Source organism: Eptatretus burgeri, chromosome 3 (assembly GCF_056783735.1).
Source record: "Eptatretus burgeri isolate ZD-2024b chromosome 3, Ebu_testis_v1, whole genome shotgun sequence".
NCBI classification, from domain to species: Eukaryota; Metazoa; Chordata; class Myxini; order Myxiniformes; family Myxinidae; genus Eptatretus; species Eptatretus burgeri.
This window is the reverse complement of record NC_140963.1, coordinates 18,164,121-18,180,218: the sequence shown is the minus strand read 5'-3', so window position 1 is coordinate 18,180,218 and position 16,098 is coordinate 18,164,121. Positions and strand designations below refer to the sequence as shown.

Sequence of the window (16,098 nt, the reverse complement as noted above, 5' to 3'; positions counted from 1 at the left end):
TTATTATTATTATTATTTTTTTTTTTACGGGCACGTACTAGTATATTAATACTGAAGGACCAATTTTGTGCTCCTCCTCGCGGTCGCGTCATATTTTTCTTGGTTCTGTGACCTGGACTGAAAGAGACTTCGTACCTGTAAGAGTGTATCGCACATTGTGGCAATAGTGAACTTTCAACTCTGAAGCAGAATAAACACTTTTCAGTGAGACGGGGGCGACGAGTGAAGAGGCGGGGGCGGGGGATTAAGAGGCGAAGGGCAAGGTAATTAAATTTTTGGGCGGGAGTAAGCAAATTGAAAGCAGGAGAAGGGGGAAATGGGGCGGGGGATGAGTGGGCGGGGGCTGGGGTGAATTAGGCGGGGTTGATTATGAGGGGGTGGACAGAGGGGGGGGGGCGGGGGGCAAGTGTGGCGGGGAACCAAGAGATGGGGGTGGGGGCGGGGAGTGAAGGAGCGGGACCGGGGTAATTAAATTTTTGGGCGGGGTAAACAAATTGAAGGTGGGGGTGGGAGGAGGGGGGAATGGGGCAGGGGCGGGGGATGAGAAGGCGGGGGCAAGCACGCCCTGTCTAGTCCATGTCCCTTGAGTGTGGGTGAGCTGGTGAAGGTGGTTGAATGAATGGAATCTGTCTGTGATGGGGTTTCGGCTAGTTATTATTATTATTATTTTTTGTTTTTGTTTTTATTAATTAATCAATTAATTAATTTTTATTTAATTTAATTTAATTTATTTATTTACTTACTTATTTACTTATCAAACGTGGTAATATGGAAGAGGCAAAGCCTAGAAGCGAACGTAGAATTCTTCTTACATTCGCTTCTGACTTTACCTATTACCTCAACATTACCTTCACAACAACTACACCACCTAGAACAGGATCTCATCTGAAAAATCATTCGGGAGATATCTTTATTAAAATCAGTGTAGGAAATATACACCATGTCTGATATTATTTGGGTCTTTCATGTCTCCGACGATGCCTTTATCTCCCGGCATGCATCATTCCTCATGACAAAAACTGGAAACAAACAAACAAAAAACCAGAAAAAAAAAACGGAAACAAAAGGGTCATAGCCAACGACACAGATTCCAAATTGCCAGGGTATTGTGTTGTTGTTTCTTATTCTCTCATGTGCACGCGTTAAGTAATATTCACAAGACAGAAGTAAAACCCAATCGTGTTTATACACCGCACAGCGTTTAAAAACAACCAGAAGCAAAAGGGTCATAGCCAATGACACGGATTCGAAATCGTCAGAGGTATTGTGTTGTTGTTGTTGTTGTTGTTGTTGTTGTTGTTGTTGTTTCCTATTCTCTCATGTGCACGCATCAAGTATGAAGCTCACTGCATTCGCTATAAACATTACTCCAAAGGCAGCGGCAGCGGCTTGACTGTGGCAGCGGCTGATGCAGTGCCCTCTGTCGGTCAGGGCTGGAATTAGGAATTTGTTCAGGGTGCCGCTGATGACCCACAGACTCTTCGCGAAGGACACCGTGGGATGTTTAACGTCCACCGACTAATGTCGGCAGACGGGACACCCAGTTTGACGTCCACCTGAGGAGGGCACACACGTTGATGGCTGAATACCTGTGTCAGGATTCAAACCCAGGCTAGACACCTTGGAGGGGTGTGTGCGTACCTATTGGCCATCCTGCCGGACCGACGGATGAGTCGCTTTGCGTGACTGTGCTCAGCATTGTATTCCCTATTTCTCTGCCGAGATCTATCGGTGGATCAAACTTGTGACCAATTGTTTTGACGAGCACCCTCGGAAATCGGTCTTGTTCTTGTGACCTTGTGAGGAGATAACGTTCGTCTTCGGCATTGCTGTGAGGCAAGGATGAGTACGTGCTGAAGCGGTTAGCAGAAGGTGAAATGGTGGCTCCCCGTGTCCCTTCTCATCAACTTTCGATGGTTGTTGAGCCGTCTAGTGTGAGGGATGAACAAATCTTGATAGCATGTTCACCTTTTGACCAGACCTTTGCATAAACATCACAATTACTACACGTCTATATTCTACCGGTGGACCATGGTGTGGACGCGTGATCAAAACTTCCACCCGGACGATCACCAATTAAGTGACGGATTGTCCTCTGATACCATCTGCTGGGAAAGCTGAACAGATGTTTCCTTTGGTTTCCGATGTACAGAAGCTCCAATAAGATCTGTCGGCTCCAGTAATTTCTCCATTTAAAAAAGGATTGGGGCCGAGCATGAATCCACGGGAAACGCATTCTGTATGAGCGAGTTTATAACCTCCTAATGAAGGCTCTGCACCAAATTTCCAACGGCCATGAGTTTAACTTGCACTACAGGTATAAATTGCCGAAATGTGAACCGCACACCAGGTGAACACTCGAGTTGTGAAATACAGTTTTAATAAATAATCAAAAGCAAGCAATTATGAGGGATTGTGAGAACAAGAGAAAGTACACTTATCGATAATTATTCTTTATACACAAAATCCCATGCACCCACAATATCTCAACGGCTCGCGTGATATCATACTCATTCACACCATGAACATTCAGTCAGGGTGAGGAAAGAGGGAACCTGATCCTCACGTGATTCCTACGTGGGGTCGGTGTTGGCTGAGGAAAGGGAGAGCAAGATGGCGGGGAAAATGACTCGTTTGGCTGCTGCGCATCCAGTCCACACGTGCTCTTCGTTGGCATCATTCATTCCAGTCTTGTTCAGCGGTTTCCAGCATGGGGACGGCTCTTACCTTGGAAAACGGATGTAAGGTGTTGCTTTTCCCGTCCTTGGTGGGGGGCGAGGGGGGGTTGGTGAGAGGGGGAGATTGCTGAGGCTTGCAGAGCTGGTTAAGATGGAGTTCGTAAAAGACAGATTACGGAGGGAATGATTCAAAGAATTAATGATGGGGAATCGTAGGGAGGCTTTAGACACATTATGATGGGGGAAGGGTCACGGTTATCGGCTCTCCTAAACAAACTTCGACACAGCGCATGCTGTATCGTTTTGACACTGAAACTACACACTTGTATTCAACATGTAATCTCATATTAATGATACTGGTATAACTTGTCTATTACACTCGTTACCCACGATTCATGTTCCCAAGGAAACGATTGCATGCATTATGTATGAGTTGAGCCATTCATGTGTCCTGCGTCGGAGTGGTGACCCGTCCAGGATTGTACCAAATAGCACAGGAAACTGCTTCGGCAGCACCGACTCTCTGCACAGAGTATGGTCCCAATTGATGATGGAGAGACGCTTGCTGAACTACCATCCTAATTCACCTCTTCACTCTCAGCCTGGTCCTGTCACTGTACATTCTGCTGAAAACCTTTTCTGCGTTTTTTTTTTTTCTGCAATATCCTTCATCATCTCTTATCATACCTCCTCGCAATCGCCACCTTTCCTATGTATAAAGTTACGTCTCCTTGAGCTGCTCCTCGTAGCTTAGTCTAGCTCGGCTCGGATTTGATGTCGTCCATCTACGCTGAACCCTCTCTGTGGTAGCTCTGTCCTTCCTCACATGTGATCAAAATTGTATACATCATTGGAGGTGAGGACTCGATACCTGACTGCACACTACCTCTTTCCGTGTGTATAGACTCCTTTTGTTGTCGGTCGATGATGTTTGCATGCCGCTAACCTTTGTTGTTATTTATATTTTTCCTTGTATGCACAGGAAGAATGCTGCACACAATACACATGTCCTTTGGGGAGCTGCAGAACCGGCTCGTCGCTGATCTGGGATGTGGTTGTGGAACGTTCTGCATTGGAGCTGCCATCCTTGGGGCTGGGTAAGACGTGTATGTACAGTGGCATGCCTAGGTTTGGGTTAAAGGGGGGAATGGGGGAGGGAGACTAGGGAAGATTAAGTTTCCAAACGTAATCTGAGAGGGGTGAATCTACAGACTGTGTGTGTGTGTGTGTGTGTGTGTGTGTGTGTGTGTGTGTGTGTGTGTGTGTGTGTGTGTGTGTGTGTGTGTGTGTGTGTGTGTGTGTGTGTGTGTGTGTGTGTGTGTGTGTGTGTGTGTGTGTGTTTTTTGACTGAATAAAGTATATGCTGTAAATAAAACTTGATTGATGTTTGTGTGGTGTATTTTTTTGCAATATATGCTATAAAAATGATGAACCTTTTTGGATTAGTTCAAAACATTAACATGCATGAATCCCAGGACGGTACTCGTGTGCAACCACCCCCCCCCTCCCTCGGGCAGTGGTCAGTAAAGCAACTGCACAACAACACGTGTACAATGCAAACTTGCAGATCGACTCCGCAGCTCACTTGTGATACCCTCTCCCAGCACTACCGGGTGGAGCTGTAGGGTACACATTGCGGTTGATGACAAAAAATAACACCTACCTACTGCGTTTTTCATTTTTATAATATCGATGTTCATTTTTTACATCAAGTTTATTATCAGGGTACCAAGCCTTACAGGATCGGTAAGCTATTGATTCTCTTCTGTTTATTAGTCCCCTACCGGTTTCACTGGAGGGGACGATAGGTTTGCTGTCTGTCCGTCCGTCCGTCCGTCCCACCGATGATTTTTCAGACTTTTTCCCCATACCCTTTAACATATTCAACTGAAACTTGGTACATGGCTTTATTATGATAAGTTACTGAACAAATCGAGTTTCAGGGTGTTTCGTCAACTTTTCACAGTTTTTTGCCCTTTTTGGACTGAAGAAAATATCACATGGGAAGGGGACGTGTATTGTAAAGCAGTTCTCACTTTTGTTATTATTATTATTATGGTGCCAAACCTTACCAGGCTGGTACCTGATTGATTTTTGTATACCGTATTATTACCTCCACCACCGAAAGGTGGATGGAGGTCATGTTTTCACCCCTGTCTGTTGGGTCGCCGAAATAGGTGACCCTTATTGTCAGTAATTCTGTCTGTTTGTTTGGATGTTTGTTCGTTTGTCATCAGCATAATTGGTAGTAAACGTGGGCCGATTTTGACCAAACTCGGGTGGTAGGTACATCTTATGACCGAGTGCTTTGGAAATTGTGATGGTTGCTAGGGTTGCTTTGGTGCCCTAGCAACAACCAAAAAACCTTCAGAATCTGTACCGTTCACGCAAAATCAATTCCAAAAGCCATTATCCCACGTATGGTTATGAAATTTGGTACGAATGATCTACAGGTGATGCTCTATCAAATATATTCCGGTTTTTGTGATATATGGAATACTTTACCCGCAGCTCCCCCTACAATTAGGGTATGCGCGAAAATTGGCGAAAATTGAAGGCCCCCTAGCGACGAGGTGAGTGCATCGATACGAATGAAACTTTGCAGGTTCATGGGACTTAATGAGTACTACAACTTTGCCTCAGGACATATTGACCGATTTCGCTTAGGTCAGGGGTCAAAGGTCAATTAGTGCAAAAATCGAGAATATGCGAGAGCTGGAGGTGCCTTCGCACCAAATGCTACTCCTCCTAGGCTTATGGTGGGATGGTCATGAAAATTCACACTAATCGTCTGGAATACATTGTGCACAAACAATCGAGCCGGATTTTCGATTTAGATCTTTGTTCACCCACAGCACCCCCTCGAACTTTGGCGATTTCCGATTTCAAACCGCATTTTCGGTACTTTTCATTCAAATGGATACCGAGTAGTTATCATGAGATGGAACTGGATGAGATTTGATATGCATAATCTTAAAGGTCCCATGACACCCAAAAGTACTGAAATTTCATTTACATATGTCCTAATAGAGTTTTTCATCGTGATTTCAGATCTGACAATGTTTTTTCACAATACTCATTCTGTAAAATGTAAAATTAAAAAAACAAACCTCTTCGGGAACGCCCCTAAAAATTCTCCTGAAAGGGGCGTAACCCACATGACGTCAACGACAGGATGACAAAGGCTGCACATAAATTACTCAGGTTGGTGGTCTACGTGATTCTATTGGCTTTCTGTGTGTTTCCACATTTGATTGGTCGACTCAATCGCTTCGTTAATTTCTGCTTTAAAAAAATCATTCATTTGGTTTTGAATAATGGATAACATGGACTTTGATTTGTCTGGTAACGACAGTGAGTGTGAGAGAAATGAAGGATTTTGGTCTGAATCAGATGGAGAATTGTCGGATAACGTAGTTGTGGGAGGTGAAGTTCAGGCAGCTGGAAATGAAGTATGGCCTTACCAGTTTGAGCCCGAAGCAGGACAAGCAGAGAAAAATGGCGATGAAATTCCCAGCATTCATTATGATCAGGAGAAAATCGAAGGAAGACTCGGAAATAACAACTGGTTAGACAAAATCCTATTCGTAATTCAATAATGTAAATTCGACTTGCATACTGCTCGATATCAGAAATATTTTAGTGAGGTGACGTGAACAGCGCAGCGCAGCGGACATGTTTCTCCACGGCGAATGAATCATAAGCAAGGCCGGCGCATGTCATCGGCCGTATCTCTCCGCGCATAAAACGAAGCAATCTCGCTGTCCAGATACAATGAAAACTTGTATGCAGAACACACCTTGCGACACAATTGTCTAGAGTAGTCCGATAAATCTGACGTTCTGTTGCATTTTTATTTATTTTATTCCTACTGTCATCATGTAGCACCAGTAGAAAGTAATGAAGAAAAGAGAATAGTAAAAGAAAGCTACAGCACGTCAGATTTATCGGTCTAGTCGGACGGACGACGGATTTATCGGACTAGTCGGACGGATGACGGATTTATCGGACTAGTCTAGACTCGAAATCTCGAGTCAATCTACTCTGTGCGAGTTTCTGCATGTGACGGCAACGCTGCGATTCACTGAAGTCAACTTTTTTTAGGGGCGGGGCATAGCAAGTTGTGAAAAGCACCAGAAATGATCGAAATATTGGTCTAATTATCCCATTTTTGATTAAAAAAAAAAACCATGGGTGATTTCTTCACGAGGAAGGTCAAGTTAATATATAAATAACCAGAAAGTTTTGGGTGTCATGGGACCTTTAAGGTGATTCCCTATCCACTATATGACATCCATTTTGCTCTATATCTTATAGTTTCCATGCTCGGCGACCCATCGCCGCCTACCGGCTTGTCTATTTGTTTGTGTGTAGGATGTCTCAAAAAGTTGTGGACAGATTTGGATGAAATTTGGAGGGCAAGTTGGTTGTGTGACAAGGACGAAATGATTTGATTTTGATGAAGATCTGAAACTGGATCCGGATCCGATAAGTTTTTTTTTAAGCGATTCCTCACCATTGAGAGATAGGGCTAAACCGATTTATAACACGATATCTCAAAAAGTTGGGGACGGATTCGGACAAAATGTGGTGGGCAGGTTGGGTGTGTGACAAGGAAGAATTGATTTGATTTTGGTGAAGATCTGAATCCAGATCCAGATACGACAATTTTTTTTACTTTGGTTTGGATACCGTCAACGGTCATGTGGTTTGGCAGCCATATTCGACTGAAAATGAAAACCTTTAATCTTCTTCTCCAGAATGGCTTTCCACATTGACGCAAAACTTCATGCACATGATTTGGGGAATATTGGGTGTAAATTTAAACCTCATAGGTCACATGGTCTGGCAGCCATATTGTGTTTGAAGAATAAACCTTTAACAATCTCCTTCTCCAGAACAGCTTGACAAATTGAGGGGAAACTTCACGTACATTCCACAAGCCTTGGGAATACGAGGGTGTTCACGAAAGCATCATATGTCACATAGTCTGGTAGCCATATTGCATTGAACAAAAAAACTACTTCTGTTGAACTACTTGATTGTTAAACGTGAAACTTCACAAGTACGACTTAGTGGTCATGGGAAATGCATGTTTAAAATTCCAACGTGATTGGTTGCATGGTTTGGCAGCCAGAATTTTTAAATGTTAAAATAAATGTTTTTTTTAACTGAATGTTTTAAATCCAATTGTGAATTCAGTTTTATAAAGAGGACGTCATGGGTCATGTGTCTGATCTAAGTGGGGTTTTATCAAGGGGGGGGGCAGTGTATAGCCCAACACACCTCTCCCAACTCTCTGACACCCGACTCCTCCACTCCCTCTTTAGTCTTCAACTCCTCAATCACCCCATCCACCCCAGTATATCCACCATACCCCAATAATTATCCTTCTGCCCAACCCTAAAGGTTCTTCCCTCCCCCCCCCACCCCCAGGAACTCCCTCTGCACCCCATGACCACAATCACTTCCTTGCCACCCCGCCCCCGACCAAATAATTCCCTTCCTCCTTCCTACTCCAATTATCCACCCCCCCCCAACCGCCAACTTTCTCCCTGCCCCCAATCTCCAACTCTTTCCCTGCTCCCAACCTCCAATTCTCTTCCCCCCACCCCAACTTTCTTCTCCACCTTCCAACTTTCTCCCCCTCCCTACCCCCCAATGTCCTGTGTTTGGTCAAAGAGGGGTTGTATCAAAGCGGGACAGCTTGGTACGCAGTTATAAAGTGGCACGTCTTGTTATTTTTGTTATACTAGATCAGAAAGTGAATACATCGACTCAGGCCTGGGAGAGGTGAATCGTCTCCCTGCCCCTTCCCATTTTCTCCCTCACCCAACCTCTTCTGAGATTCCCCTCAGACTGCCGTCGCCATCATGTAACGGTTGCCGGATTCAGACCAGTTTCTTGATTCCAAATCCTGACGAACTAATGTAGCGTGGACCGTGGGGTGGATACATAGTCGAATCTTTCACAATCAGCAACTTAGCAATGGATTGTCTTCGGGGACCACATCCTTTCTGCCGGGAAAGTCAAACAGGTCTTTACTTCAGTTTTTGGCATACAGAAAGCTCCAACGAGAATCTCTCACGACAGCTGGTTTATCCGTTTAATACAAACGGGGCCGAGCGATTGTACCCACAATGAACCGCTGTGGTTTTACATGACCTCCTGTCGAGGTTTGGCACCAATTCCTAACAGCCGTGGACTTGCTCACACTGTAGTTACTCAGTCGGTGAGGTCCTTCGCTCCCATGCTATGGCTGATAAGAGAGGTACCAACATCCAGCGAATTGGCATAGCCACATTTGAATTCACCACGTATGAGGAAGAGAGAGAGAGAGTTGGGATGGGTGGTTAAAATTGGTCCAAGTTGGCTGAGGGACATGCTCATGTCATCGTCACTGTTAGGAGGACAGTACAACAAACAAACAAGAGGTGGGAGCAGAGGGGACGTCACAGCCAAACGTACTCCTGGGAGTTTGGAGGTGTAAGAGTAGTTCATGCACAGTGACAAATTGAGTTCTTGATGTGCAGTGCAACGCCGCCACCGGGATGGGGTTCAAGCCCGTTGAACCGGACGAGACGACAGCCAGGGAGAGGCGCACCTGCAGCTGCAGGGACATCATGTGGGAGGGAGGATTCTGAGAAGCAGATGATGTCTGGTTTATCAGCACTGACCTGGATTGACAGATCTGTCATGCAATGAAATGCCAATTTAGTTAAAACTTCTGCTTAAATATTGCAAATCTTAATTTTATCAGATTTTGTAAGTCTTATTGATCTCTTTTAAATTTTATTTCAATCGTTACAGTAAATCGTATGACCTCACAGGAACAGGGGTTGCTTGCTGTTCTTAAATTGCACACAAAATGTTTGCCAATATCTGTTTGTTCAGCATGTGCGTGGGCTTTGATCTGGATCGTGATGCCCTGGAGACCTGTGACCAAAACCTGCGACACTTGGAGGTCGACAGAGTGAATCTGGTGTGCCAGGATTTGACGACGGGCTGCGTGGCCCGATGGCACAAAACCTTTGACACTGTGATCATGAACCCTCCCTTTGGGACCAAGCATAACAAAGGTGAGATCTCATAACTGAAACATTTAGAGGGGAGGCAGTCATTGTGCTTTGCATGACAGAGTACTGTACTGTTGAGACTGAGCTTGCAATCATTCGTTTATTTTTTTTTAATAAAGATGTTATTGCTGTGTTGTTTTTGTGTGTTGTTGTTTTTAGGAATGGACATGCTTTTTCTAAAGACTGCTTTGGACATGGCCAATACGTCGGTGTACTCTTTGCACAAAACCGCAACAAGAAAGGTATTCTTATAGTTGACTCAACAATTTGATTGGGTACTCTCCGGAGATCGTTTGAATAGGTAATCCATTTTTTTTCTTCCCATCAGCTTGGCAGACTGACAGAGTGCTACGTATTTATTAACAATAGCTGAGTTTAAATTTTAAAACACCAACTTTAAATAATAATAACATGTTGTCACGTCGGAGGTCTGGCTAACACAGACCCTCTGAGCCAGAGGGTCTTTGCTCCTCTCGAATGGCCGAAATGATCTTTACACACAAAGCCACGAGGGGACAGCGTTCATATGCACCTATGCACGCTCTAATAGTGGGACACTCTTACAAACGAATGGTCCCCAAAGGAGCGGCCAAACGTGTTCCGAAACTGGTGCTTGCTCGTGCGGGAAGGCAGCAGGTGGGAAGATGTTCCTTGCAAATAAATGGTTTTATTTAAAAATAATATTGGAGATAAGGAAAGGCAAAACGCTACGAATAAATGGAACACATCTGGCGGTCGAAAGACATGAATTGGGCAGAAGGGAGCACGCAAACTTGTGTACAAGATAACGAAATCCCGCTAATGGTGCCAAAATGTCGGACTCGAGCAAGAAACAATGGGGCAGGCGAGGAGTTGAACAAGCAGGATCTTGTGATCGGTCCAGGACGACTCATGCAGGCTGATGTTGTACTGGGCTGTGCGGCTTGGTACAAAGTTGAGAGGAAGGCGATGAGATGCGATGATGGGCAGATGGTGTCCGCAGTCTCTTGAACCGTCAGCGACGAAGCAGAGAGAGAGAGATGCTCGCATGTCCTTCTGATCTCAAACCATAAGCTCCAACCCAACCCGCATGCATCAGTTTTTATTTCCTCTTGGGATCACCCATGGCTGGTCTCCATTGGTGACTCCACAAGACGGTAGGCTGCGCTCTGCCAGAACGTCTTTTCTGCCATCATCAGGGACCTCCCCGCAGCTCACAAGGCTGTTTATCCGGCGGTCCTTTACAAGCCCTCAGCAGAATGCCATACCTGCTTGTGGTGCTTCCCAACGTCCATCACATCCTGTAAAGCACAAATCCGGTGCCTTTCTACCCACAATTCCTCCACCTGACCTCGCCTGCACACAAGGTCTACACAATACTCCTTGCCATATTCTGCTCTTAGGGAAAAGCTTTTCTACTCGAGCACACAGACCAAACTATCCTTAACACATTCTAGCTTTGGATTCCCTCCCCCCTTTCCACATAACAAAATATTACATGACATCATTTTTAAAGCTGTTCTCTCGCAGTGAATACATTTCTCGTTGCAGTGGAGGTTTCCATATTTTCCCTTATTGTGGACTTATTACCTCTGCCACTGAAGGTGAAGGAGGTTATGTTTTCACCTTTCTCTGTCTGTTTGTTCGTTGCTTGCAAAATCGAAGATTTTTCAAGTCAGTCGATTTTGTTATTCTGTCTGTTTGTTGCCGATAGGTCACAATTCTAAACTGATCGTCATGGAACTTTACCAAGTTGTAGAGGTAGTCTCAACTGAGAAACCTATGGATTTTGAGGTCAAAGGTCATCTTCAGGTCAAATTTCTGAAATCGTCATTTTTTTCATCCGATTGACTTGAAATTTGAACAAGGTTTGCATATTGCGTCGCTGAATTAGCAAACCAACTATTTTTGAGATCAAAAGGTCAAAGGATAACTCAAGGTCAAACTTCTAAAATCATCAATTTTTAACTGAAAAAAAATCATCGATTAACTTTTTTTGAAAAAATTTAAAAAATCATCTATCATCTACATGCTATTAACTTGAAAGTTTAACAGGATGTGCATAGTCCGTCACTGAATTGGGGAATCAACTATTTTTGAAGTCAAAAGGTCAAAGGTCACCTCAAGGTCAAACTTCTAAAATCATCAAATTTCATCTGAAAAATCATCAATCTTCATCTGATTAACCTGAAAATTAAGCAGCAATTGCATAGTACATCGCTGAATTTGGAAACCAACTATTTGTAGGTCAAAAGGAGGTCAAAGGTCAATTCAAGGTCAAACTTCTAAAATCATCAATTTCAATGTGAAAAATAATCAATTTTCATCCGATTGACCTGAGCTTTGATTAATATTGTGAATTTTATTCTTAATGAAATGGACAATTTGATCTATCCATGGCAACCTTTGGAGAGGGGGGGTGGATTTTACAAGTATCGTGCTCTGCATAACATCTTTTTCTTGTTTGTTATCTTGCCAAAACGAAGTTTTTGCAAGATATGTTAGTCAGCTTGTATGTTTTTTTTTGTTTTTACCTTCGCATTCTGCGAAAGGTTATGTTTTGGTCGGCATGTATTTATTTATTTGTTTGTAATCTTGTGATTCGTATAACTCAAAAAGTATTAAACCAAATTGCATGAAATTTGGTGGGATGATTGGTTATTAGCCAGGAAGCATTCGATTAGATTTTGGGATCGTTCGGGTCAAAGGTCAAGGTCAAGGTCACGAAAAGGTCAAAATTGTCTTTTTACGATAACACGGTCAATTTTTATTCAATTTGCATGCAACTAACACCAAAATGTTCATAATTCAATGCCTCATCTTGTGATATGCAATATGACACAATGACGCCCATACTCTTGTTACCGGTTAGGGGTCAAAGGTCAGGGGGGTCACGACCTTGAAAAATATGCGGTTTTTGTCATAACGCGGTCAATTCTTGTCCGCTTTACATGAACCCAGCACCAAAATGTTCAGAATTTAATGCCCAATCTTGTGACACAATGACGTCATAACACATGTCACCGGTTGGGGTAAAATGTCAGGGGGGGTCACGCCCTTGAAAAATATGCGGTTTTCGGCATAACTCAGTCAATTCTTATTCGATTTGCATGAAACCAGCATCAAACGAGATTACCTTCTCTTGTTGAAACGTTGTATTCACCGAGCTTGCGAGTGAAGACTCGCCAAAACGACGTGAGTTGATTGTTGTTTTGTCCGTAGCCCCCGAAAGTCGGGGGGGGTGATGACATTATAGATATGTGGTTTGTGTCATAAGACCATTCATATGAAACCAGTTCCCCACACTCATACTAAGAACAAAAAAAGTAGTGGCGGCGAAGGTATGTGCTCTATGAGTGCCTGTTCTAGTTTTTTGTCTGTAATCACGTATAAATCACTCTGCAGAGCACAGTTATCATTGGAAATTTTTGTAACTTCGCATATCAGAGGCCTATACAGGTCGCTTTCAGCGCATAAAATTTTGAAGGTCAAGGTCAAAGGTCAAGGTCACTGTCGCAAATCAGGGGAGTCGACGAAACCCTTATTTTTTGAGTAATTTTAATCTAATAGTCTCCAAACTTTATGGGAATGTAGTATATGGTCTGGCGCTCAGCTGATTAGTTTTTGGTGGCGATGGGCCTTGACCTTCATGGTTAGCGCCTGAGGTCAAACATATTTGACCCCAAGGTCAAATTTTCAAGTTTTAGGAACCATATCGTGTAGTACCTCAAATTGAACACCTCGATGAGTGCTTTCTAGATATGTCAAGCTTGAGACATTATGACGTCATTTGGTGACGTTATGAGGCAAACACATATTTTTCATGGTTACTCTGTAGAACGATTCTTATCGGAATTTCTCATAGGCAGATATTCTTCAAGGAGTCGCTCCTGGTGGATAGCAGCTCTGTTCACCTCAGTGTGACCTTAAAGAAATCACACGTGGTCACCTTTTGGCAAGATACGGGTCACCCTGCGGGTGACTATAGAGTCAGGTCAGGTTCGATCTGTGACCTGCTACAGGTACCATGTAAACCTGTACTAACCTGTTCCATGGTCGGGTTGTCGGCGACTAAACCGTCTCCCCCACCAGGTTTTCTGGTGAGGAGGGTGTTTGGATATGGACACCCAGCAGGATTAAAAACAAAACCTGTCAAAGGGCGGAGGAGCTCCTTGTGAGCCAACGGCCATCCATATCTAGTGCCCAACTGTGTCTGCGGACGTCCTCCTGCAGTTGGGTTACTTCTTATTAGGAGGTTGGTGGCAGGATTTGCACTCCAGCCACCGTAAAACGCTTCATTCCGCAAAACGCAAAAACGCAAAAAAATCTGAAAACCCACTCCGTGGGAGTACCTCCTGTGCAGCTTCCCTTCGCAGGGCAGCTCACCGGATGATGGGATTGGGGCAAAGCCTTCGGGACCCCCAATCTTTGATAGGAGGGAAACCACGGGGTAACATCCCTGGGTCAGATTGCGGGAGAGTGTGTCGGAGTGGTGCTGAGGTGTCGTCCACCAGACGGCGGTCTCCTTGGGTTAACCTGAGGCGGTCCCTTCGGGTGGGTGCCTGGAATGTCCTATCCCTAAGAGAGGATGATCACCTGTCTCTGTTATCATCTGAGCTCAAGCGTTTGGACATCGGGATTGCAGCTCTCTCTGAGGTTCGGAGACCGGATTGCGGCGAGATAATGGTGGGTGGTTACACCTACTATTGGTCTGGTCGCTCTGATGGTTACCATACCCAAGGAGTTGCTGTAGCTGTGTCCAATAAGCTGACCCCAATGATAATTGAGGTAACACCGGTCAACGAGCGTATTATGAGATTAAGGATTCGTATGTCATTTCCTTAGGTGTCATTTCCCTGGTCTCTATTTATGCTCCGACTGAGGCGAGTGATCTTACCGTGAAGGATGCATTCTACGCCACACTCGAGTCTGTGGTTGATCAGTGCCCCAGACGAGATACACTTCTAGTCTTGGGGGATTTCAATGCATCGACTGGAACTGATAGGGATGGTTATGAGGTGTGTGTTGGTCCCCATGGGTCAGGAACTATGAACCAGAATAGCACTAAGTTCCTTGACTTTGCAAGAAGTCATGGACTTAGGGTGGCTGGTTCATGGTTTCAGCGCCCGCAAGCTCATCGCTGGACTTGGTATTCCAACGCTGGCGGTGTGGCAAAGGAGATTGACCATGTCCTCATTGACGGTCGTTGGAGGATGATCCAGAACTGCAGGGTCTACCGGAGTGCTCAGTTCCTCAATACTGACCACAGGCTTGTTGTAGCAACTCTAAAGCTGCACCTTAAATCCTGGAGAATGGTACCATCCCAGCCTAGGCTGGATGTTGCCAAGCTCAGGGATGAGAGAGTAGCTGAGGAGTTTGCGAACAGGCTGAGTGGACACTTGGGGGTCTGGGTGCTTTGGGGGTCCTGAAGAGTTGTGGAGCACCTTCAAGACCACCGTCCTTGATGTTGCCGGTGGATGCCTTGGAGTTCACCGCAGGGCAAAGAAGAATTTTGTCTCTCAAGGGACACTGGATACCATTGACCAGAGTCGCAGGGCCAGGCTGAATGGCAGAGCTGAGCTGTTCAGGGAGCTGAGGCGTAAAACTGTACGTGCACTGAGGGTGGACAAGGAGGCCTATGTGCGAGGAATCTGTGAGGGGTAGAGCATCACCTGTGGACAGGTGATTCTCGTCCCGCTTACAGGGGAATTCGCGCATTACGTTCATCCAAGCCCATCCCTCGGAGCACTGCAGTTCGAGCAGAGAGTGGTAGGCTCTTGACAGAGGAGTCTGAAGTGAAGGCCCGCTGGGCCGGTTACTTTGAGCGGTTGTACCAGGCTGATCCCCCAGCTGTCGAGTTGGACGTCAAGGGTGTTACAATCCCTGTTGCTGACCCTCGAATCAACTGTGGTCCACCATCGCTTGTGGAAACACGGGCTGCGGTGAACCAGTTGAAACGGGGCAAAGCTCCAGGGATCTGTGGCATCCATGCTGAACTTCTCAAGGCTGGTGGAAATGCTGCACTCGCGTCGTTGCATGCAGTTTTGTGCTCTGCCTGGAACACAGGCATCATCCCAACTGACTGGAAGAGGGGCCTTGTTGTCCCTCTCTGGAAAGGGAAGGGTGATCGCCAAGACTGCAACAACTACCGAGGGGTGACGCTGCTCTCAGTGCCGGGCAAGGTCTTTGCTCGGATAATTCTTGATAGGGTTCGCCACCATCTGCTTGAGCACCAGCGTCCAGAGCAGTCAGGCTTTACACCAAAGAGGTCAACGATTGACCGTATCCTTGCTCTTCGTGTCCTCACTGAACGCAGACGAGAGTTTCGGCAGGGGCTGCTTGCAGCCTATGTTGATCTCTGTAAA

At 45.1% G+C, this 16,098-nt stretch overlaps 2 protein-coding genes across 7 annotated transcripts in view; one reads left to right on the top strand and one right to left on the bottom strand.

Moving 5' to 3' along the window:
* LOC147029478 (natural resistance-associated macrophage protein 2-like) overlaps window positions 1-16,098 on the bottom strand; it is a 166,682-nt gene that overhangs the window by 121,948 nt on the left and 28,636 nt on the right. The window lies entirely within an intron of this gene.
* METTL5 (methyltransferase 5, N6-adenosine) overlaps window positions 1-16,098 on the top strand; it is a 52,378-nt gene that overhangs the window by 23,514 nt on the left and 12,766 nt on the right. For 5 of the 6 annotated variants that reach the window (XM_085872543.1, XM_085872541.1, XM_085872542.1 and 2 more), the window contains exons 2-4: window positions 3,661-3,775; window positions 9,573-9,757; window positions 9,914-9,996. In XM_085872543.1, coding sequence (XP_085728669.1) covers window positions 3,661-3,775; window positions 9,573-9,757; window positions 9,914-9,996 — 383 coding nt within the window. Of the gene's footprint in view, window positions 1-2,830; window positions 3,535-3,660; window positions 3,776-9,572; window positions 9,758-9,913; window positions 9,997-16,098 lie in introns of those variants that run through there. The other variant, XM_085872544.1, reaches the window with a different exon arrangement.